Here is a 20,931-nt window from a genome sequence, read left to right as displayed (position 1 = left end):
ACAAACATAAAATACAAGTACTAACAACACATATTATGACGTAACAATAATCTTATACTAGAACACTAAATATGATGTAACAACAGTAACTGATTGAGATATTTGAACTACAAATACTTGGCTAAATATATCTTTTTACAAATTTATTGTCGTAATACAAGTACATTATATTTTACGCTCCACTAAATAATGAACAAAAAGTTTAAATTTCAACAAACAATGAATTCTATAGCGACTTCCGCGTCTTCTGATCCTCTGTGACGTCACAGTCACAAGACCGGTGGCACGTGCGTGCCATATCTGTAAACATTTGAGTGGGGACGAAATGTTTGCTGATGCTCGCTGTCGAGTTATAACATGGGTGTCTTCTTATACACCAGACACACATGGTGTATTCATACACCTCATGCTCACTGTTGAGTTATAACATGGGTGTCTTCTTATACACCAGACACACATGGTGTATTCATACACCTCATGCTCACTGTTGAGTTATAACATGGGTGTCTTCTTATACACCAGACACACATGGTGTATTCATACACCTCATGCTCACTATCGAGTTATAACATGGGTGTCTTCTTATACACCAGACACACATGGTGTATTCATACACCTCATGCTCACTGTCAGGTTATAACATCGATGTCTTCTTACACACCAGACACACATTGTGTATTCAAACACCTCATGCTCACTGTGGAGTTATAACATGGGTGTCTTCTTACACACCAGACACACATGGTGTATTCAAACACCTCATGCTCACTGTTGAGTTATAACATGAGTGTCTTCTTATACGCCAGACACACATGGTGTATTCATACACCTCATGCTCACTGTCAAGTTATAACAAAGGTTTCTTCTTGTACCACAGACACACATGATGTATTCAAACATCTCATGCTCACTGTCGATTTTTACCACATATGTATTCTCAGACAAGACAAATGTAACGACCACGGTTATAAAGGTCATGTTATTGCTACGTATTTTAACACATAAGTAAACGTAATGTACATTTTCAAACCATTATCGAGTAAAATTGTAAGTAACATGTTATACAAACATCGGTAATGAACAACTGTGTATCTAATTACCAACCAGTTGCCAACACTTTATGTCGGAAGTGAGCGATACGTTATAATAAAGTTTAATATTTTGTATTTGGTGAGGTTCAATGGTGTGGTGTCACTGCATGCAAGCCAGAGTTGGCCAATTACCCAAAATATATGTTATATACACAATCCATGTGGGTGAGGTCCTATAATGGGCCAGGGAACCGGTTTTAGGTTAGAGTTGGTCCGTTATCCCCATGAGGAGGACAACGCGTGAAAGGAAAGTTCAGTTTGCGGTTGATGCGTGATGATACCCCACTGTGAACATGGGTGTTGTGGCGATAAACTTTGTTTATTAATTATTGCCACGTTAAGTTGATGGGCCCAGTTACAAATATGCGTTAGTTATGTTTAGAATGTTTTTCCGCAGTTGGAACATCTCCTTTGCTTCATAGCAAGACAGCATAAGATACCGATGGGAAAGAAAAATATAGCGAGACAGATTCCACAACATGTGTAGTCGTCGACCATCACACCAGCTCTGTGGTGAAAGAGGAATCGTTGTTATGTTTCGGGTTAATTTAATGTAACTTATTTATCCTCGCATGGCGGGGCAACAACAGTCGTTATAACATGAGTGATTTGGTTTACACACCTCGTGCCCGCTTACAAGTTACCACGTATGTAACTTTGTGTGTAATAGTTTTCTGTTTGGCTGATAATTTGGACAACTGGGTTAAAGGCAGGACACATACGCCCACAGTGGTTACAGCATCGAGCCATATCCTTTCGAACAGAGGCGGGCGCACTTACTGAACCACCGTCTACAGGTGGGCGGTCATATGATACAATTATGTGGATGCTCCGCTAACTATGTGGACGGTTAATATATCCAGAAAACAATAACAATAAAATGACTGCACGAATACCGCAGTTTGTAACGTCATTATGACGTAATACCTGCAGTTTGGGCATCCTCCTGCTTGTACGACCACCACAGGGGCTTGTGCAACTCCTTGCTGCTGTGGGACGTAACCCATTTGCTGTTGGGGTGGGGGCGCATACCCCATTTGCTGTTGAGGTGGGGGCGCATACCCCATTTGCTGTTGAGGTGGGGGCGCATACCCCATCTGTTGCTGGGGGTGCGGGGCACCATAGTTCTGCATGGGCGGTTTCTCACCTGTTATAAAAATTACGGATTAAAAATAAACGCAAAGAATGTATACGTTTATGCGCTTCTAATGGGAAGAATTAAGTTACAGAATAACAAAAAACATAAAGAACGTACAGGCTTAAAGTAAGTATCAAAAAAACCAAGTGAAATAAATTGTACGTAAACGAATTTAGTACATAATATATATTTGGGTATATAAACGTATAATACCTAAATTTTAATTATTGTTGCATCACAAAAAAATATAAAAATACTAACTTTGTTACGTATTAATACTGTATAATAGCGTCATAATTCGTATTTGCGTATACGAGAATTCTTATCTCATGATAAATAATGAGTATTGTTACGTTTTATAATGAGCATTGTTACGTTTTATGATATTATGACGTACCTTCGTGTGCGGGGTAGGGCGGGGGAGCTTGTTGGGCCATTTCTTATTTTTTATTTAAATATCTGTAAACAAAATAAACTTCTCAACTTTTCCCATATACTGTACATCACGCATTACACCTACTTGCTGTTTAAACACCAGCACACATGGTTCAATGAACTCATACATACACTATGTTGCATTATAAAGTGAATACAAACAGCACTGCTTACAGTATTACACCATGCACACAGCAGTTGTATTACATCCGGAATGAATATATTGAACAGTGTAGTAAGTACCAACCAAACCTTATATTAAAATCAGTAACTAATTACCCAACAACAAATACGATACAAAACTGAAACTAAAGTGACATGACTGTACAAGCAGTGACTCAAACAAAACATTTCATAATCTACGGTGGGCGTGGCTGGTTCAGTCATGCATTGAAACGCTTAACATATATCTATATAGTAGAGTGGGGGAGATGGGACACCTTTTAACTCCATTTCCTTGTTCCATTTAGTAGTAAACAAAGAACACTCAAAGAATTATAAAACTATATCCTCACCACTCATATAAAACGTTGTTAACGGTTTAAAACACGATCAAGATATTTAGATATTATGTGCTTAAGGTGTCCCATCTTCCCTCAACCTACTATACATTACTATCCCACACTTTCTATAACTAATATACCGCACCCAACAAACAAGATCCTTTTCTCAAAACAAACTTCTGGTTGCTGTGACTTCTCTGAGCGATTATGGAAACTACGCCGCTTGTTGATAACACTTCACTCTGTTACGTCATAGACGACTGCAGTAACGTTCATTGAGAAACAACCCCGAGCTGTTATGACGTCACACACGTTTATAGCTTCTAGAACGGCTCACTCGAGTTATCGAAATCACAATTCTAGTAAAGAATTTAAAACCAGTATGACGTCACACTCATTTTACGTCATTTTAGGGGCGCGAATAAATAATTGTCGCTTAGATTCGAAATATTAAAGATTATGTTATTGAGCGAATGTTCAAACAAAACGACATTTACAAATATGAGTTTGTTTGAATAATCGAACGAAACGATCAACAGCGATCAATAGGCTACAACTTGTCGCAAATACATTATTATAATATGTTAGCTTTACAGTTATATAGTACACCTATAACCGTTGGCAAGCAACAGTGTATAACGTCCCAGTAGGCAGTAAACGTATGATTCATACTAAAATAACAAGGTACCAACAATCGAAAGCGACTGACCGACCCTTACTCACACAGAACATACAAAGGGGAATGTTTAAACTGTTTCATCTGACTAATAAATTTAACGACTTTTTAGGCAAACATTTTATTTTACGTTTAATATTTGTAATTTTTGTTTTACAACATATTAAACTACCACAACAACAAAGAAACCACCCACCAGTATATTATCATCATGCATGTGCCAGCCCTGGAATTATATCAATGGTGTGACTCTAAATGGTTGAGCGCTTGCATCACACACATGATACGGGTTCGATGCTACCATTGTGGGGTGTGATCACCTGGGCAAGACACTAAGTGCTCCAACCCAGTGGTCACTATAAATGAGTTGTCTAAGTTGTCAGCCATACACAAAAACAATTACCCACAAAGTTACATACGTGGTAACTCGTAAGCGGGCACGAGGTGTATGAAACAGAACACCCGTGTTATAACGACTGTCGTTGCTGCGCAATGAGAGTATAAATAAGTTAAGTTGAACCGCATGGGGAATCCCCACACCACACATGCTTCTGATGATACTACTGAACAATCTTCAAGCGTTGCGGGAAATCCCCCACTACGTCACGCATCATCACTGTTACCATAGTTACGAAGGTTTCATGACGTCACAATCACCAATACTATTTATTGTAATACCAAGTGTTCAAGTATATTACGTCACAATGTCACATACGAACCTTTGATTGCCTAAATACTTTATATTTTTTAATTTTAACCGAACAAAAATAGCGAAGATCAAATTAATTAAAACAACGAAGAAAAGGGAATTAGATTAGTAACAAAACGACATTCGAAACACGCCCCAGTAAAAACTATTTGAGTGTAAAACACAAAGTGTGGCTGTTAAACTAATAAAACAAAGACGTCATGTTGCTATGCATGCTACCACAGCGTTGCTTCTACGCAAACAAATTTATAATTTCACTTTTCTGCCCAAACATAACACCTGTGTTTGCTTCGTGAGATTACAAAACAAAACTTTCTATTTGCAAACAATTAGAATACATTTCTAAAGTTAGCGTCATAAATAATTAACAAACATGGTTGTTACGTCATAATACAGTGAATAATTCATTGTTCCCGATCAACAAAGATGGCGAAACATAAACGGTTATTTGGACCAAACCTGTTTTATGTATGGCTGACATTTTAGACAACCAATTAGTGTCCAGTGGGTTGAAGTAATTACCGTTAAGTCTTGCTAAGGATACATACGACCACAATCGTAGCAGCATCGAGATTTGAACACGGCATAACTTTTGGTCTGAGGTTGTGGCCGCTAGACCGCACTGCGGAGCTCACAAACGTCATAATAGGCCGAAACAGAAACTGTAGTATGACATCACGGGAGAGGTGGGAAAATGGTAAAATATAAAATGAACCGACATTGTAGAAAGACAAGAATACGTTGCTTCCCCACTCTGCCTTAAGTAAACATTCTGTTAAGTGCTTGACGTTTGTACAGGATCTTAGAATAAATTGAATTTAGCAAACACATTTGAGTGGTGCCAAATATACTGCGGAGTTCGATTTTATTGCATAGTAATAAAAGTTATTTTATTTTTCCCTTTGTAAGAAACTGGAACAAGATTGATTCGGCAATCACACATATGTGTTGTAACTTGAGGATCCAACCAAATCCACTACAACCCTCAAGGATATACTACGACGCGCTTCAACGACGACGCTAATAAAACAGTTCCGGATCAAAGGACATAAACTACGTTTTTAAAAAAGTTGAAAAACATGACTTCCCAAAATATCTTTATTTAATTGAAGTTTTTTAAAACATGGTTATTTTACTTTTCTTGTACTTTCACGACTTTTATCTTCGGCTTCTATTGGTTGTTTTAATTAATTTAATCTTTGCTGACGTGTTCGAAGAAATAAATTGATACAAGTTAGTCCCCCCCCCAGCATTTCCCAACCAAATATATATTCCTGGAAGCAAACAGATATGGATTGTGACGTAACAAACTGAAGGTTATTTTCAATAAACAATTCTTATGTTTGATTAAGTGTTAAAAAATGTCCCAAGCAAAAACGTTAAGCGACGAGATTGAAGTCGAAATGTGAATATTGTAAAAGTGAATTTCATCGCGTTAGAGTTGGTGTAATGCCTTAACTTCAAAATTGAACATTTTCATATACAGTTAGTTGGGTGTAACGGTCACGCCTTTAATTTAATAAGGTCGTGTTTTATCCATAAGTTTGTTATAAAGTTTGTTGTTATAACGTAATTCCCCTTAGTTTCCGCTATATTGTAGGGACCTTTATAGTTTATTATATAGTAGGGTGGGGGAAGATGGGACATCTTTCATTCCATTTTTTCCTCTCATTTGGTAATAAACAAAAACATTTAAAGAAATATAAAACTGTACCCTCACGACTCCCATAGACCGTTGTGAATTGTTTAAAACATGACCAGGATATTTAGATAATGTGTGCTAAAGGTGTCCCATCTTCCCCCACAGTATCAACAAAAGCATCTGTAACCGAAAACGTCATTTTATGAAATGTATTGTACGATGCAATCTGCTGGTTAAATATAGTTTATTTACATTGATAAATCCAATACAGCAACATAGTTATTGTAAGTCAAATGTTTGATTTCAGATCAAGTCATTCGCGTTCCTGGATTAGTAAGGGGCTCCGCACCCTGAGCATTTCTTCTCTCGCATGCAGAAACAACATATGAGACCAATTGGGAAGAAGAAGATCGCCAAACAAATCCCACAACATGTGAACGAATCAGAGAGGCCAGTAGCTCTGTGGGAAATACGGGGTTAATCAGATTATTTATGTGTTAAATAATATTTGTGAAATATGTGTGTGGTAAACGTGTTGGGATTAATCACATTTTATTTGTCTTAAAAATAAATAATAAACCTGTACTTTGCCGCTGTTATACAAAACATTATATTTAAAAAATCCACTTTGGTAACAAATGTAAATTTGTTTGCTAAGCTTTGTTTGTCACCAGGCAAAACGTCAAGGGGGATTTTTACGATTTTTATCACAAAAACTTTTGTTACATTATGTCAGATTACAGCAGCACAAAAGGAACAAATACATGAGGATTTTCCGCAGAGCTTGTGTTTTGGTGAAACTGGTAATATTGTTGTATACCGACAACCCTTTGTACACTTTGCTGGCGAATGTTTTGTTTTCACCAAAATATCAGTTTCAAGCAAAGCAAAAAACTTAATATTCACGTAAAATACGAATGATCTACTGTCTGGTATAATGCAATAACATAAACACAATATAAACATCCATAGAAACAACAAACCCGCATCTACGACACCCCAGTCCACCACCCTGCCCACCGACCACAACCACCGACGGTTGTTGTTGTTGTTGCTGTTGTTGTTGTTGTACAACGTTGATAACAGGTTGTTGCATCGGCATCGGTTGTTGCATCGGCATCGGTTGTTGGTTGTATACTGGCTGGTGGCCGTATGCGGGAGGGGCTGATGGGATAATTCAAACAGTTTGTTACTTCTGCTACCAAGCTTAATGCAATACAGTGTTTCGGTTCATCTGGTATACAAAGTATGTCGGCCACGTGGTAATGAAAATCATCAACAAAAATTATAACTTTGATGATTTTTTTGAGCAATAGAAATGTGCTGTTAACAATGCGGGGCAGATGTAACTTCGACAGTCGTTATAACACGGGTGTTCTGTTCCATACACCTCGTACCCGCTTATGAGTTTTTGTGGGTGATTATTTTTTATATATGGCTGATAATTTGTACAACTCATTAGTGACCACTGGGTTGGAGCAATTGTCGTTAAGTGTCTTGACCAAAGATGCCATGAAATTGTGACAAACGTAATAAACACCATTGTGACGTCATACGTTAATCCTTTTATTCGACGTCAAAGGGCCTAAACACACCCCACGTCACTTTTATTTTTTATGGTAAATTCATAAAGCGACCGTTTTATTGATTCCAAAAATACTTTGCTTATTAGAATTGGTCCAGTATAGGCGGAGATATTCGTCCTCAAACAGTGATCTCTAGCGCTATCTTTTTTTTACTACGAGCTCCGTGATTGTGACGTAGGAACGTACTAGTGACGTGACTGATTCATTCGTAAAAGCGAAACCTGCGTTTTTTTTGTGCTTTTTTGCGTTTTTTTTTGTTCTCTCGTTTTTCGCTGAAAACACTGCCTCTCGTCTTTCTGAATGAGAGCGGCCACGCTTCAACAATTTTGTTACGTGTTTGTCACGTGGGTAGTACACTTCTCAATTTTTTTCGCCACGCAACTTTCAAATCAGTTTTTTGAATTTCACGGTGTTTGAGCTGGAATATCTTTGGTTATACAGAACCGATTAAAACAAGTAAGGTGTCGTTGGAATTAGAAAAACACACTCTATCGATTAAAGCGAAGTACATTTGGGGTGTGTTTAGGCCCTTTAAAGAATCGTTGATTCACATCAATGACCATTGTTAACTATCCCCTTGGTAACAATCACTGGTATTGAATTAGTTTGTGACGTCACAGTTACCATGGAAATAAAAACAAACACTAATGAATATGCGTAAATTAACTTATAATATTTCTATGATGTATATAATGACGTCAATCTTACCTTGTGGTTGATAAGTCATATTGTGACGTAATAATATTAAAGTTCGGGATTTTGAAAAGTTTTAGAACACCAACTAACTCTGGAATGGAGCGATTGTTATGGAACAATAGGTTGCTGACGTATGGGGGGAATCCCCGGTTAGCGAGACTGAGTTTCGTCTATGACGTAACACTCGGTCGTTTATTTGAAAATAGCTTCGCGACGTAAATTTATCAAAGTTTTACCAATGTTAATAATATACGGTGTAAATAACAGCGAATTCATTCAAATAATAAAATATTTCCTATTTCTTGAAAAAGTTGCAAATATTTTGCAACAATTAAAATTAAATTAAAATCATGGACATTCTCGGGTCAACCAACAGGATTGTGACGTCACTCAGCATTGTGTGACGTCACAACAGTATTCATGTATACGTCACAGTCAAAGAACAATCGCTAAGGGAAATTCTTACAAATCTAAAAGGCGTGACCGTTACACCAAATACTAAATAACACTGACCATGCTTGCCCAAATATTAGATTATAGATGAACATTTTACTTTAATATAACTTAAATAAAAAGTTACAGATGCGTAAACATAATGTGGAGTAAGATGGAAACTGCCAGAACATAAACCATATATTTTCCGATAGTATTTTAACAACTATGTTTTTAAAGTGGTGAAGATAAACGGTTATATATTTATGTAAATATTCTTTGTTTACTACTAAATGGGACGATAAAAGAAAATGAAAACATGAACCATCTTACCCCAACCTACTATATACAAAAAGAGTTTAGTTAAGCGCAGAAAAAAAATATTTTTTTTGCGTTCAAACCAAAAATTTATCAAAATATTTTTTTTGCGTTCAAACCAAAAATTTATCAAAATATTTTTTTTAAGAAACATCCACACTATGTCATAAAAACTGGTCTTACAAGTTCTACAAATAAATCTTAATTGGAAATATTATCTGGCCCTGATCTAGCACTCATATTGTTGGCCGATTCTCGTTGCATCATAACAGAATACAACAAGTGTTACTAAATATACATAATAGTAATTCGTGTATTCTGTTATTTTAAATACTACTTAACAAGCACTTGGTGTATTCAAACCAAAATCCCACCAAGCCCAACTAATGATTCACCAAAGATATATTTCGCCAATATCTAGCATTATCAGTTTCTTATTTAAAAAGAACCAAAATATAAACATTATTTTTGCAAGTCAACTAAAACCGCAGCAACTTTTCCTAATACTTTAAACACAAGTTTACAAACCTCAACACGTAACAACCACACCTATATACGTCATAGTCAAGTGAGAATGAATGTTCCACTAACCATTGTGACGTAAAATAAGCCCAGCGTGAGGCGAAGGCAACTAACTGTGAACAGGATGTTGAAACGCTCCGGTAAGTTCTACGAATAAACGTCTTAAAAACACTTTTTCGACGCTCTGATGCAAATTAACCAACTACCAGCGGTCAGTAGAGGGAGCTAGAGTGGGAATATATTCCAACCGTGAATTTACAACACATTTATAAAGACGTGGGAATACGTTTGTTTAATTGTGTGAATATTCTTTCTTTACCACCAAACGGGGCGATAAAAAGGTCCGCAAACATGTCTCATGTTACCCCAACGGACCATCTTACCTCACCCTACTAAAATATTAACCTGGACCAACTACTCTCAACTACTCTTGTTTCTTAACCTGCTATAAATTAAACAATCACAACTCAGTGCCAAACCAGCAGCACAACATTAATCAAGTCGATTAAAAACACGAACTTTATATTCAGTTTCAAAACAGACATGACATCATATATGTATATAATACAATTTTCATCTCAAACGTTTTGGTTTCAAAAACTAAAACTCATCTTTAGTGTCAAAAGTTAAAAAGTTTGAGTTGAAAATCGTGTCTTACGTATAGTTGTCCATGGCCTACTATATTATATATGCAGGATACGGACTGTCATATATTGAAACAACCTATGTAGTAGGGTGGGGGGAGATGGGACACCTTTAACACATACTATCCAAATATCGTGATCGTTTTTAAACAATTAACAACGGTCGATGGGAGTTGTGAACATACAGTTTAATAATTCTTTGAATGTTTATTGCTTGCTACCAAATTGGAAGAGAAAATAGAATTAACAGGTGTCCCATCTTCCCCCACCCTACTAAATGTATACGCACATGGGTGGGGTCGAATGTTTAGTTTGCGTTGTTCAGTTTCCGCAGGCAAATATAGGCTAATGCGGGATTAAAATTTAGCACAATGGCGATTCGTGCCTTTAATAGTTTTTATTGAGTCAGATATGACAATTAATGTTGAAATTTTTGGTCGAAGCGGGACGGGATTTAAATGTACCGACAACCCGCTCAGAAAATACAACGGAAAGTTGCTTTTATTAGATGTATTTAAAGTAGTAAGTGAAGAGTTTCGACTCCTTTAGCACCGCTGCAATATTTTCCACATAATTAAAATACATAGAAACTAAATTATATTACGCATAATACGTTTTGTGACGTCATTATAAATCAGTCTTACATACTAGAACAAATTACGTCATAATTGCTAAAATAATGACCATGGGCATAACATTGGGTCTGGTGATATTTACAGCATTTTATAAACTGGGGTGACCAGGTGACATTTTACGTTATCGGACTCAAATTATTAAATGAAAATAGTTTTTACCCTGCTGTTAGGTGTCTATACAAACAAGCAGAGCCAAAGTATATTGCATTCACCTCATTAATCAATGAGGTTTCCTATGTTTGACAACTATGATTGTAGCTGTGTTTTAACAATGTCACCCCAGATTTACTACAATTAATAAACGTGACGCCTATACGATTATGACGTCATAAATGGTTATAGTGCATTAGACCGGCGCCCCACAACCGACGCAAACTTTCTCTTGCATTAGAAAACAACAAACCAAGCCGATGGGAAACAGGAATATTCCAAGACAGACACCACAGCATGTGAACGTTGTTGTCACACCAACCGCTCTGTGACGTAATAATGGTTAGTTTTGTACAATGTTGCGATGAAACAGAACACCCGTGTTACGACTGCCGTTGCCCCCCATGCGAGGATAAATAAGTTGCATTCATAACGCTTGACCTTGATACGGTACTTCATATTATAGTTTATTAAAAACAGCAAAGTCAACACTTCGCATTCTGAATTAATGCAACTTATTTATCCTCGCATGGCGGGGAAAGGATAGTCGTTATAACACGGGTGTTCTGTTTCATACACCTCGTGTTCGCTCACAAGTTACCATGTATGTAACTTGTTTACATTACGGGATATCGGCAGTCGCTTTATTACAAGGTAGAAGTATCTCACCCACAACGACGACATCCACCGCCTCTAACAACGACGATCGGTGCTTGTTGTTGTTGTTGCACTTGTATATTCGGGGGTGGATAGCCTGCTTGTTGAGGTGGGTAGCCTGCTTGCGGGGGTGGGTAGCCTGCTTGTGGGGGTGGGTAGCCTGCTTGCGGGGGTGGGTAGCCTGCTTGCGGGGGTGGGTAGCCTGCTTGCGGGGGTGGGTAGCCTGCTTGTGGGGGTGGGTAGCCTGCTTGCGGGGGTGGGTAGCCTGCTTGTGGGGGTGGGTAGCCTGCTTGCGGGGGTGGGTAGCCTGCTTGCGGGGGTGGGTAGCCTGCTGGTTGAGATGGGTACCCCTGGGGTGGGCCCGGTTGTGGCATTTGTGGGTTCGATGGGGCGTACGGTGGTGGTTTTTCATCCATCTTTCTGATGCAACTTTGGAAAATCTTACAGGTGAATTTATCAACCTTCCGGAACTAAAAGTAATCTAATATGATATTGGTACTGACGTACTGTATTACATAACTCATAACTGCTGGCTGTTTTAAGCTTAAGGCACACCTGAGACCTGGGATGTAGGTCTATTACCCCAACACTCATACTACTAGTAATTTCCTACCATCTAAATTTCACTTGTTTTTTAAGAATCCTGACAAACAACTGTCTCAACCAATATACCATGTCTGTCGTTACCTTTGCGGACAAACAGACACCAGGTGTGCTGAGTGGTTAATAAATGATAGACAATTTGTAATTAACGAGTAAACGACTCCTTTTGGTTACAATACAGCAAAGGCCATAATTTATATATTTGGATCAAGCTTTCTGTTTTATAAATTGGTTTAAAGATATATTTTATACATTAAAGTGTGACATTTGATTATTGTGATGTACTTTTTAACCTAAATTAAAGTAAAAGCTGGCTTCGCATTAGACAGCGAGCGTAAGGTGTATGAAGTCACCATTTATGGTGTGCAACACATATATATTCACTTTAACAAATATTTCATATATTCCTGTTTAGGAAAGACAAAATATTAACATTAAATACAAAAGAAAAACGATTTTATTTGATCTCACAGACTTACTTCTGTGGCCTTGAATATTTGACATGATTCAAACTCACATACTCGTATATTAACCACCACTAACACTGTGGGTTGGGTGTTGGAGTCATGGGCACCAAACCTGGGGGGGCACGGTGGGCAGGCCAACCCCTGCTTATCTACACTGCATTAATCAGTAAACATTACAACCAATAAGTTAGATTTGTTTCACAGGATTGTGTGTTTAACTATCCCTGTGCAAGTGTGGGACCTATGATATATGTTGGTGGGTTTGAAGTTATAAAATAACCAGGGGTGTTTTATCGGGAGCAGTCGTTCGTGTCTCTTCGGATGACATAAGATTTTTATTGTTGTCTTCTTTAACGAAAGCGAACACAACATAGATACCTGGGAAATATAACAAATATTAAACACTAGGTGACAGTGTAGTTAAGCTCTTTATCACCACATAGTGGCGAGCTGGGTTGCTAACACATGGCCACATGGGGTCAGTAGATACACGATAATTGTAAGTGGTCGTTATGGGTTATATAAATTGTTCGCCATATAGAAAAACAACAATCACCAACAAAGTTACATACGTGGTAACCTGTTAGCGGGCACGAGGTGTATGAAACAGAACACCCGTGATATATTGATTGTCGTTGCCCCGCCATGAGGGAAAAAAAAATTACATTCATTCAAATTCACATCAGATAATTGATTATTTAGCTCACTTGCCGCCTCCCATTCTGTTTTGGACAAAGTAGCAACCCTGGTTTTTGAACCTGGATACTTCTCGTTTATTCTATCGCACTCCAACTGCGCATGTTCATAGTCTCCTTCTACGGCGCTGTTCAGCGGTTCTCCGTTTGGGGGAAACACCTGATTACCAAGATAAAATGAATTAGCTTGGGATATAATGATGTATTGTGACATCACAGATGCTGTTTATGCCAACATAATGCTTAATCTAATCATCACAATTTAAATAAATGGTTGAGAATATGTTGGAATATCTATGCATCACACTTATTATTTGACCCAGTGTTCTTTTTTATCTAAATAGCTGCACAGTTTATACACATAAATAAATTAGCAAACTTATTTTAGCAATTAGTTGTAAATCCACTGATGATCCATCTACCATGCATATTGTAACACAAATGTTGCCACTTCTGGTGCAAAAACATAAGTTTATTATACCAATGTTTCTGCCCTAATGGTAGGTACACCCTGATTAGATAAATAACACAAACACATAAAAAAAGAATCAAACCGCCAACACCTCTAGTGACTTCATTCGTTGTATTAAGCGAAAATTTTCTTTGGGTCGCGAATTTTCCTCAAAGAATTCTGAGAATGTTTTCCATTCCACAAGCCTCATGTTGTGTTTCTTACATAATCTGTTAATTGGGATAATTATTTACAACTGGTTTCTTGTTGTGGGCGTATGTGTCCTTGGCCAAGACACTTAACGACAGTTGCTCTAACCCAGTGGTCACTAATGGGTTATCCAGGCATACAGAACAATTTTCAACCATATAAAAAACAATCACCCACAAAGTTGCATACGTGGTAACTTGTAAGCGGGCATGAGGTGTATGAAACAGAACACCCGTGTTATAACGACTGTCGATGCCCCGCCATGCGAGGATAAACAAGGTACATTTATTCATATCTCAAAATCAACAGGATTACAAAACAGTAATGATAATTACACCCGGCGCTCCCAAGTCTTTAAGACACGCGGTATTTAACAATGGAACACAAGCCCTGAGCGAAGTATTTAAAACAAGACCGTACGACTCGTTGCCCCACACAAGGATAAGCTCCACCCCCCCACCTGACTAAAGTTTCCTTTTTAAGCAGAAACTCGGGACAATTAACAACATCGTGGAGTTGGAAAATATATTTGCACGCGAACTCCGGGAATTCTTCCTTGTTTTCGAATGTGACATCATAGACGTTGTTTCCGAATGAAAGACCGTCGGATTTTTTGACTGAATTACTGAAAATTAAAACTACTTTGTTGAAAGAGTTTTTGCACAAGCAAAAAAATGAACAGAATAATTATTTAATAATACATTCTATTCTATATGGGTGAGGTCCTATAGTGAGGCACACCATGGGACCTGGGATTTATCTCAGAGTTGGCCCATTACCCCAACATTGTATATGCACATTCTATTCTACATGGGTGAGGTCCTACAGTGAGGCACACCGTGGGACCTGGGATTTAGAGCAGAGTTGGCCCACATAAAAGTATTTTGCCTAAAATGGTATTTTTGTATAATTTTAACCAGAACAACAACGTACATGAGCTTCTCCGAGTTCACAGTCGTCCCGAAGAAGTAACCGCCCTCCTTAAGATTGTTGCACGCGTTCTTTACCATCGTCTCAGCTTTATCCTCGCTTTCAAACGTATAATGGACAACAAACTGACAACTTGTAATATCGAACATTAAATTTGTATCTTCCAGTTTCTCTTTTAAGTTTTCCTGCAAGAGTTTGTACATACTGTTAAGCTACAATGTTGCTGATGTATCTTTATGAAGGATCCTACACAGATGGTTGATTATGTTTTTCCTGGCGTGCCTGCATCTAAACTAGAGGGGGTTGGTGCTGACAATCCTACTATGGAGCGCATTTGTCCTTAGGCAGGTAACTGGTAATTGGGCACGAGGTGTATGAAACAGAACATGCGTGTTACAACTACTGTCGTTGCCCAGCCATGCGAGGATAAATAAGTTACATTCATTCAGTTTAACTTTGAAAAAAAATGGATCCTTACAGTTGATGAATCGGCCACGATGAACTCGGCCGAGAAGAATTGTCTGTTTCGGTTCCTTCGTTTCAACAAAGCGTATCGTTCCTTACATTGCGAGACCGATGTTTCAGCTAAGTCGGTGCAAACCTGTGGGGGGGGGGTTATTGTTATATGGTAGGGTGGGGTACCATTATTGCATAATATCCTGATTGTGTTTTAAACAATTAACTTTTGGTTTTATTATTCTTTGATGTTCTTTGTTTACTACCAAATTGAATGAATAAATAGAATAAAAAGGTGTCCCATCTTGCCCCACCCTACCATATATAAACAAGGGTGGAATCAGCACGTCACAATTCCCAATTTGATAAATCGTTAATACAAACTATAATACCAATGACACTATATATACATAAAGTAAGTTACAAACGTAAGAAGCGGTTGGTTATTATTGATGTCCATGGAACTTTTAATAAAAATTCCCCAAATTTGTTACGACACCACTGTATGACATCATCGTTAACTCACCAGGTGTCGGGGTCTAGCTTTGTCCCACTTCAACACATCTCCTCCCTTCCCACATCCAAGGTCCAACACAACAGGATGCGCGACACCAACGTGGTATAATGCGTCCGTGTATTTACCTGCAATATGCGCACAACATTTCAATGAAATATGAGGGCATTGTTAAAAGCAGTTACACTTAAAGTATCCTAACACCCAGGCTGCTACCATCTAGACCCCGCGGAGGCAGTTTATAGACACTCAATAATAGAGATTCTATTCTGTAAGGGTGAGATCCCGATATGAATAATATATTATTAGGTAAAGTCATGGAGGTACGCCATGAGACCTGTTATGTAGGACAGAGTTTAAATATTAAACTTATCCCTCATATCAAGTAAATATGATATATCAACTTTTTACAAACTGGATTTTCTTTATAGTTTCTAGAATTTGCAATAAAAGTTTACACTAAACATTTTTAAATCATTGTAACGAAAAAGTTTGTGGTTGTCGCTGCCTATTGCACCGCGCATACACAACCGATAACCCCACAATTTGTCTTACGTATTAAAACTGATTTTGTCCAGTTGTTGAAATTTCTCATGTAAAATATTTTGCTGTTTCTTCGTTCCGCACAGCTTGTGTTCCCACGTTTGTTGTAATGTTCGGCGACCTATGGAGGAATAAATAACAATATTTATAAGGGTCTGGTGCTTAGAAAACGTAATGAACAAAAATCATCCCAGATCAAAATACTGTATTTTTTTTACACAAGAATCGTTCAACTCTACGAGCACCAGATCAGGGTCAGATTCGCCCGAATTTATTACAGTTAATTTTATTACATTAACAAAAGTTAAGAAAACATCAGACAATGGATAAAAAAACAACAATCATTAAGTTAAAACAATGTTTTAATGTTGTAGGTGAGGTAGTGATGTTGTATTGTGTTTTACTAGTATTGATTAATTACCTGCGTTACTAGCGGTTATTGATTTATTAAAATTGTTATTTTTCGGCTTAATTTAGGATCAGAGAATGGTAATTAACAATCCCAGTTTTTAACACATCGCCAAAGTATGTGGCAACGTACCAGCTTTGAGTTTGCATGGTCACCATCTGCCTCTTTTTTTCTTTTCAAATCGCGATTTTCTTCATAATTTTCAAGTTTTCTTTTATTTGGGGAAACAGTATTGACAGATGCATGATGTCTCTCCATATCCTAACCCGCAAGCTGCAACATATGTGTCAACATTGATTTGTGAACACATTGCTACTGATTATTGGGCACATAATTGAGTTGCAGTAAAAACAAATAAACATAATCAGTTCAAGATTAAATTTTAATGAATTGCTGAATATGCAGGGTGTCAAATCACAACAGCGACATCATTTGTGTGGATTGTAGCCAGGTGTTAGTCGTAGAAACAGTATATATATTTATGGAATAAAACAAATAAAATTGCAAGATTTATTTTAATGCAGTAACAGAAATAAAATTTAGGTTTTATTTAAATTTTGTGACACCATTATTATTTTTAACTGGACAGAAAACTATTTTTGGGACCGTGGGACCAACCAACTATGTCGACTATTATTTCAACTACTTTGGATGTAACTACGTTTCCAAATAACGAAACCAGTTATAAAGCTGACGGTCCAATATGGGTTGTGACGGTGTCTGTTATAATTGTGCTGTTGGAGTTCACAATATTCGTGTTTGTTTCGCAAAGCTCGTGGAACTTGTATCGCAACAAGAGGAAAAATCGACATCGGACCAACAACTTGTGGGAATTTATGAAATCGTTGCCTCCATTAAAAAAAGTAAACAAATGATATAAATGTAACAAGTGCAAAATTGCTGTTGAAAATCTGTGTTTTTGACAGAAATTTAACATTATACAGATGTTCGTTATTTATAAATTTGCCACAGCACTGGTGAATATGCCTAAAGATATTAACTTTACATATGTTTCATTCACATTAATTGGCAAAACACTACAAGCATAAATAATTATATTTTATTCTTATTGATTGAGTATTATTAATCAGACAGCATAATATTTATTTTTCAGTGTTTCCTTGCGTCAAACTTGATAATACTGATGGATTGCTTTATATTCACGGTGAGCATCACTGTTCCGCTCAACTACAACGAGAAACTTTGTTCAATATTTCTTCGGATTATCGGAGTTACATTTTATACTCTTTCTATGAATACAGTCTATATTTATCTGTGGGGACGACAACATTACCTGCACACTTCACCAGCGCTTCGGGTAATTATTATTTACACGCACATAATATAAGATATATATTGCAATCACATAAACCGATGCTACCAGGAATATTCTACTTGTTTTCCAAAGCAGCTCATTTGGCATTTTACATAAGAATGATAACTTTCATATTATCTTACTTAATTTAATTTTTTTGTGCTAGTGAAGAATCATCACCTACATTATCTGCTAACCACCAACACTTAACTCCCAACCTGGCAAACACCAGCCTGTAACGATCGAAGAATTTTTCACAAGAGCCTATTTTTGTACATTTTTGTCAAAGAGATAAAATAACAGCTAGGGTACCAGCTACGACTAACAAGAATATATTATCTACCACACCACCACAGTTTAAAATAAAACTTTTTAGAATTAGAAACTTGGCTACTGCCTACTGGCTATACTCCATTTTTAAATATCATGTAGTAACGAATGTAAAAAAACACACCAATGAAATTAGCACAGACACTGTACATTACATAATTCACCATTTCAATATTCTTCGCCTTTACCTGTACAAAGTTACGAACTACTGAACTACAAGGCTGACAAATATTTTTATAAACAAGAAATTAGACACGTGCTTATTAACCCCACCCAGCGGATATGTACAACTTTAATTATCACACGCATGGTGTCGCTACTTTCTAAGGCAATTTTCTCCAAAATTAAAGCCCTCCAATTAAAAATTGTTTTCATATCGTAGTTTTTATTTAATCATTTTTTACGATAACGTAGCTTGTACCCATGTTATAAGGACTATCGTTGCCTCGCCACGCGACAACGAGCAACATTCATTCAATACTGTAACATTCACTTTTCTTCGCAGGCAATTCTACCAAAGTGGTTTCCCATACTTAGTAAAGCGGCGTTGGTGTTCACAATATTATCTGATGTTGCCAAACTAGTCATAAGTTGGGATCTACTTGGGCTCGGAACACTTGTGGAATCGGACTATCATAACCAAACATGTTACCATAAAAGTAAGAGGACAAGGAATTTATAAATGACTGAATGAATGAATAAATGTAACTTATTTATCCTCGCATGGTGGGACAACGACAGTCGTTATAACACGGGTGTTCTGTTTCATACACCTCGTGCCCGCTTGCGAGTTATACCACGGATGTAAACAGTAACACCATTTTAAAAACTTAAACACAGTAACCATTTTTCCTCTTACAACATTAAACGACAAACTTCCCGTCTTTTGCAGAATCCGCCGTAACAGTGATACCTGCAGTTATCATGTCTACCACCGTATTCACACAAGCTATGTACACAACTTTGTTTTGTGCAACACTGAAATATTATCAGAAGTCGAACAAGATGGCGACCAATGGAAGCAATTTGTTGTAAGTTGAAATATATTACGGTTACGTCATTGAATATAAATTAATGTAACTTACTTATCCTTGCATAGCGGGTACACACGCCTATAGTGGTATATATAGAACTCTAACCTGTACAACGAGTTCTATATAGTTCCAATATCTGAACGAATACTTTTGGATAAATATTTAATATTTATACTGTGCATGTTATAAATACATCACAATTACAACGTAATATTTGCCGCTTATATAACAATACACTTTCATTCCCCAGCCTTGCCGCACAGTGTGTACGATGTGTCCGCATTGCAATACTATGCATGTTCACCGATACCTTGACCATATTTATCCTTCAAACATTGGGACCCATTATCCCACAAGTGATCATACAGGCTCTCACCAAGGCTGATCTCTGCTTCAACTTGATATGTATGCTTCTATGCTTTAGTTCGGTTAAAACGTAAGTTGGATTTAAAACCCCGTTTATTCTTTCACCATTTCTGCATCCGCATCCCCACGACTCTAAAATATTGACAGTTGTAAAATATAACAACTGTCGTTGCCCCGCCATGCAAAGATTAAAAGTTACATACATGGTAACTCGTAAGCGGGCACGAGGTGTATACATCGTTGTTGCACCGACTGTAGTTGATATTATTTTGCGGCACATTGTTATTCTCACAACGATTCAATCAACATAAACATCCGCAGAACCTTCAAGAAGTTTCTCTTGATGACGTGTTGCAAAGAACCTAATGACCAACCAAGCGTAACTAAACCAACACGTGGCTCAGTAAAGCGTGACGATCAAATAATTCGTAGTGACGTCATGTCTCATGTAGTTTAATGGGGAGTTGTATTGAACAGGTGGTGGGTTCGGTCTTAATCCCAGGTCTCATGGCGTGCCTCACTGTAGGACCTCACCCATATAGAATAGAATGTGCATATACAATGTTGGGGTAATGGGCCAACTTTGGCCTAAACCCCAGGTCCCATGGTGTGCCTCACTGTAGGACCTCATCTATATAGAATAGAATGTGCATATATAATGTTGGGGAAATGGGCCAACTTTGGCCTAAATTCAAGGTCCCATGGCGTGCCTCACTGTAGAACCTCACTCATATAGAATAGAATGTGCATATACAATGTTGGGGTAATGGGCCA

The 20,931-nt window shown here is 37.5% G+C and overlaps 5 protein-coding genes across 11 annotated transcripts; 1 reads left to right on the top strand and 4 right to left on the bottom strand.

The window, feature by feature from the left end:
• Nucleotides 1-913: 913 nt before the first annotated feature.
• On the bottom strand, nucleotides 914-3,412 carry LOC149739377 (uncharacterized). Of its 5 annotated transcripts, none has more exons than XM_089875782.1 (4): nucleotides 3,313-3,412; nucleotides 2,627-2,688; nucleotides 2,019-2,238; nucleotides 914-1,599 (listed from the first exon to the last, which is right to left on the bottom strand). In XM_089875782.1, exons 2-4 carry the CDS (start codon nucleotides 2,664-2,666, stop codon nucleotides 1,470-1,472), a joined length of 390 nt encoding a protein of 129 aa, XP_089731908.1. In that variant the 5' UTR covers nucleotides 2,667-2,688; nucleotides 3,313-3,412; the 3' UTR covers nucleotides 914-1,469. The 5 variants fall into 5 exon arrangements, with proteins under 5 accessions (XP_089731908.1, XP_089731906.1, XP_089731907.1 ...); XM_089875780.1 differs by lacking the exon at nucleotides 3,313-3,412 and adding an exon at nucleotides 2,839-3,287; XM_089875781.1 differs by lacking the exon at nucleotides 3,313-3,412 and adding an exon at nucleotides 3,105-3,287.
• Nucleotides 3,413-6,389: 2,977 nt separating this feature from the next.
• On the bottom strand, nucleotides 6,390-8,808 carry LOC149739376 (uncharacterized). The gene is made up of 3 exons (XM_089875784.1): nucleotides 8,489-8,808; nucleotides 7,178-7,358; nucleotides 6,390-6,654 (listed from the first exon to the last, which is right to left on the bottom strand). The coding sequence occupies exons 1-3, from the start codon at nucleotides 8,505-8,507 to the stop codon at nucleotides 6,525-6,527; spliced, it is 330 nt and encodes a 109-aa protein (XP_089731910.1). The 5' UTR covers nucleotides 8,508-8,808; the 3' UTR covers nucleotides 6,390-6,524.
• Nucleotides 8,809-8,945: 137 nt separating this feature from the next.
• On the bottom strand, nucleotides 8,946-12,250 carry LOC149739375 (uncharacterized). The gene is made up of 2 exons (XM_089873705.1): nucleotides 11,847-12,250; nucleotides 8,946-11,503 (listed from the first exon to the last, which is right to left on the bottom strand). Exons 1-2 carry the CDS (start codon nucleotides 12,248-12,250, stop codon nucleotides 11,374-11,376), a joined length of 534 nt encoding a protein of 177 aa, XP_089729831.1. The 3' UTR covers nucleotides 8,946-11,373.
• Nucleotides 12,251-12,876: 626 nt separating this feature from the next.
• Nucleotides 12,877-19,190, bottom strand: LOC149739374 (mRNA cap guanine-N(7) methyltransferase-like). Of its 2 annotated transcripts, XM_089875774.1 has the most exons (10): nucleotides 18,571-19,190; nucleotides 17,245-17,385; nucleotides 16,716-16,824; nucleotides 16,173-16,288; nucleotides 15,669-15,791; nucleotides 15,194-15,375; nucleotides 14,721-14,885; nucleotides 14,163-14,280; nucleotides 13,612-13,759; nucleotides 12,877-13,282 (listed from the first exon to the last, which is right to left on the bottom strand). In XM_089875774.1, exons 2-10 carry the CDS (start codon nucleotides 17,368-17,370, stop codon nucleotides 13,173-13,175), a joined length of 1,197 nt encoding a protein of 398 aa, XP_089731900.1. In that variant the 5' UTR covers nucleotides 17,371-17,385; nucleotides 18,571-19,190; the 3' UTR covers nucleotides 12,877-13,172. The 2 variants fall into 2 exon arrangements, with proteins under 2 accessions (XP_089731900.1, XP_089731899.1); XM_089875773.1 differs by lacking the exon at nucleotides 18,571-19,190 and having other exon boundaries at nucleotides 17,245-17,531.
• LOC149739373 (uncharacterized) lies at nucleotides 17,736-20,775 on the top strand. 2 transcript variants are annotated; one of them, XM_089875776.1, is made up of 6 exons: nucleotides 17,736-17,975; nucleotides 18,227-18,430; nucleotides 19,263-19,416; nucleotides 19,650-19,788; nucleotides 20,042-20,227; nucleotides 20,479-20,770. In XM_089875776.1, exons 1-6 carry the CDS (start codon nucleotides 17,736-17,738, stop codon nucleotides 20,612-20,614), a joined length of 1,059 nt encoding a protein of 352 aa, XP_089731902.1. In that variant the 3' UTR covers nucleotides 20,615-20,770. The 2 variants fall into 2 exon arrangements, with proteins under 2 accessions (XP_089731902.1, XP_089731903.1); XM_089875777.1 differs by lacking the exon at nucleotides 20,042-20,227 and having other exon boundaries at nucleotides 20,479-20,775.
• The last annotated feature ends 156 nt before the right edge of the window (nucleotides 20,776-20,931 follow it).

This window comes from Ciona robusta, chromosome 3, assembly GCF_009617815.1.
Source record: "Ciona robusta chromosome 3, ASM961781v2".
Taxonomy (NCBI): domain Eukaryota; kingdom Metazoa; phylum Chordata; class Ascidiacea; order Phlebobranchia; family Cionidae; genus Ciona; species Ciona robusta.
Note: the sequence above shows the minus strand (reverse complement) of the source record. Positions and strands in the feature narration are given on the sequence as shown.

Bases quoted from the DNA above. Each gene is read 5' to 3' on its own strand.
- LOC149739375 (XM_089873705.1), bottom strand. From the start codon at position 12,250: ATGGATGAAAAACCACCACCGTACGCCCCATCGAACCCACAAATGCCA. The intron at 11,504-11,846 runs GTGAGATACTTC...ATTACGTCACAG, and splicing joins GGTGGATGTCGTCGTTGTGG to AGCGGTTGGTGTGACAACAA.
- LOC149739374 (XM_089875774.1), bottom strand. From the start codon at position 17,370: ATGGAGAGACATCATGCATCTGTCAATACTGTTTCCCCAAATAAAAGA. The intron at 16,289-16,715 runs GTAAGACAAATT...CGCATATTGCAG, and splicing joins GACAAAATCAGTTTTAATAC to GTAAATACACGGACGCATTA. The intron at 13,760-14,162 runs GTGTTGGCGGTT...CTTGGTAATCAG, and splicing joins AACGAATGAAGTCACTAGAG to GTGTTTCCCCCAAACGGAGA.
- LOC149739376 (XM_089875784.1), bottom strand. The intron at 6,655-7,177 runs GTTTGTTGTTTC...TATTTCCCACAG, and splicing joins CTGGGGTGTCGTAGATGCGG to AGCTACTGGCCTCTCTGATT.
- LOC149739377 (XM_089875782.1), bottom strand. From the start codon at position 2,666: ATGGCCCAACAAGCTCCCCCGCCCTACCCCGCACACGAAG. The intron at 2,239-2,626 runs GTACGTCATAAT...TTTTTATAACAG, and splicing joins GCCCTACCCCGCACACGAAG to GTGAGAAACCGCCCATGCAG. The intron at 1,600-2,018 runs GTATTACGTCAT...CTTTCACCACAG, and splicing joins GGAGGATGCCCAAACTGCAG to AGCTGGTGTGATGGTCGACG.
- LOC149739373 (XM_089875776.1), top strand. From the start codon at position 17,736: ATGTCGACTATTATTTCAACTACTTTGGATGTAACTACGTTTCCAAAT. The intron at 17,976-18,226 runs GTAAACAAATGA...TTTATTTTTCAG, and splicing joins CGTTGCCTCCATTAAAAAAA to TGTTTCCTTGCGTCAAACTT. The intron at 18,431-19,262 runs GTAATTATTATT...TTTTCTTCGCAG, and splicing joins ACACTTCACCAGCGCTTCGG to GCAATTCTACCAAAGTGGTT.